This window comes from Trichinella spiralis (genome assembly GCF_000181795.1).
Source record: "Trichinella spiralis strain ISS 195 chromosome Unknown Scfld5265, whole genome shotgun sequence".
Taxonomy (NCBI): Eukaryota; Metazoa; Nematoda; class Enoplea; order Trichinellida; family Trichinellidae; genus Trichinella; species Trichinella spiralis.
The window spans coordinates 1,507-2,966 of NW_003532204.1; the positions used below are offsets into that span (position 1 = coordinate 1,507).

Sequence of the window (1,460 nt, forward strand, 5' to 3'; positions counted from 1 at the left end):
TAAATGTTGCACAAGGGATGAATGCACGATTTACAATCGGGGAAACAATTCCAGTCGATCCGGTCTTACTCAAGGTCGACCCTGAATAGGTGCACGAGGACGCTAGCCGGATACGCGTGCACTTTCGAACAAAACGATAAAACCACACACGCGCTTATATACATATATATATAAACACAAGCACCCAGATGCACGTATGTGCATACAAAATTACATATAATGCTATCATTCCTTTACAAGGCTAAGCCTTCCTCGATTTGCATAAGAATACCCATTACAGATGAAAGTTAAAAAAAAACCAGAGTTTGATTGAAATGAACAAAAATCCAAACTTACCCTTGGCACCGTAGCTGAGATGCTGCAATCCAAGTGCTGCGAGCACAGTGTCGACGAGCTGGGACAACTGCGTGAAGCCGGAAACAATCGCGTAAGAGTCCACGAGCACAGTGGCTCCAGAGTCAGAACATTTGATGCACTGACCATCGGCGACCGTCTCGACCACACAGCGAATTGGAAACATGGCCATCGCCGGCCGAGAGGCGCTTTCTTCTTCCTCCTCGTGCTCCAACTTCAAAAACGACTGCACAACGGCGGTGGCGGTATTGACTGCACAACGCCGCTGCTTCCGGCTTGATTGGTGGCTTTCTCTTGTTCAAAATTGTAAAAAATTTCTCGTCCAAGAAAAAAATGGTCGTCGTCCAATATGTATACGCGGGATGTTGAACGATTTCTGTTCGCTTCTTCTTCTACGCCGTTTTTGGATCCAATACAAACGATCCAATCCACCTTGGCCGGCAAGGTGCACAATACACTGAACACCAACTACTCTTCCTCAATTTCAAATATACTATATCTTTGACTTTTTTTTCTCGTGTATATGTATGTATATTTGTGTGTATGTGTATGTGTATGTGTTGTTAATGCTGATGTTCTGCTGCTGTTCGCTGTTGCTGCTGCTCTTGCTGCTGCTGTTGGCTGTTGCTGCTGCTCTGCTGACTAGCCAGCCGGTGACGACAACAACACAATGACGATTTTTCTCAATCAGTCTGCCGTTGGACTTTCCACCAGCACCGGTTGGTTGGTTAATTTTCGGTGCAGATAAATTTTTTCTTCTCGCTTCTCCACCACGCGTCCAACTTACACTAAAATCCATCAAAGATAATGATTAATTTATTATTATTTCATTATTATCATTATAAAACTTTCGCATGACGAGAAGAATATTATCGCGTCAGTATTTATATTAAAATGCAAACCAACCGACCAACAATGACGACGACGATGAATAAAAAAAATTATGATGATCATGATCATGCTGAGAAAATACAAAAAAAAACAAAGCATACAGGTGTGTGATAAATAGTACCCTCTGAGTGAGTAAACAAAAAAAAATTACATATGTATACCGAGGAGGATTCGGATAGAAGCCGAAGAACAAGAACACAAGCATTTGGGAAGAA

At 42.3% G+C, this 1,460-nt stretch overlaps 1 protein-coding gene across 1 annotated transcript; it reads right to left on the bottom strand.

Moving 5' to 3' along the window:
• Positions 1-225: 225 nt before the first annotated feature.
• Positions 226-1,153, bottom strand: Tsp_13066 (conserved hypothetical protein). Its single transcript, XM_003366861.1, is given in 5 exon segments — positions 226-251; positions 337-645; positions 712-831; positions 849-996; positions 1,022-1,153. 5 exon segments carry the CDS (start codon positions 1,151-1,153, stop codon positions 226-228), a joined length of 735 nt encoding a protein of 244 aa, XP_003366909.1.
• Between the last annotated feature and the right edge of the window lie 307 nt (positions 1,154-1,460).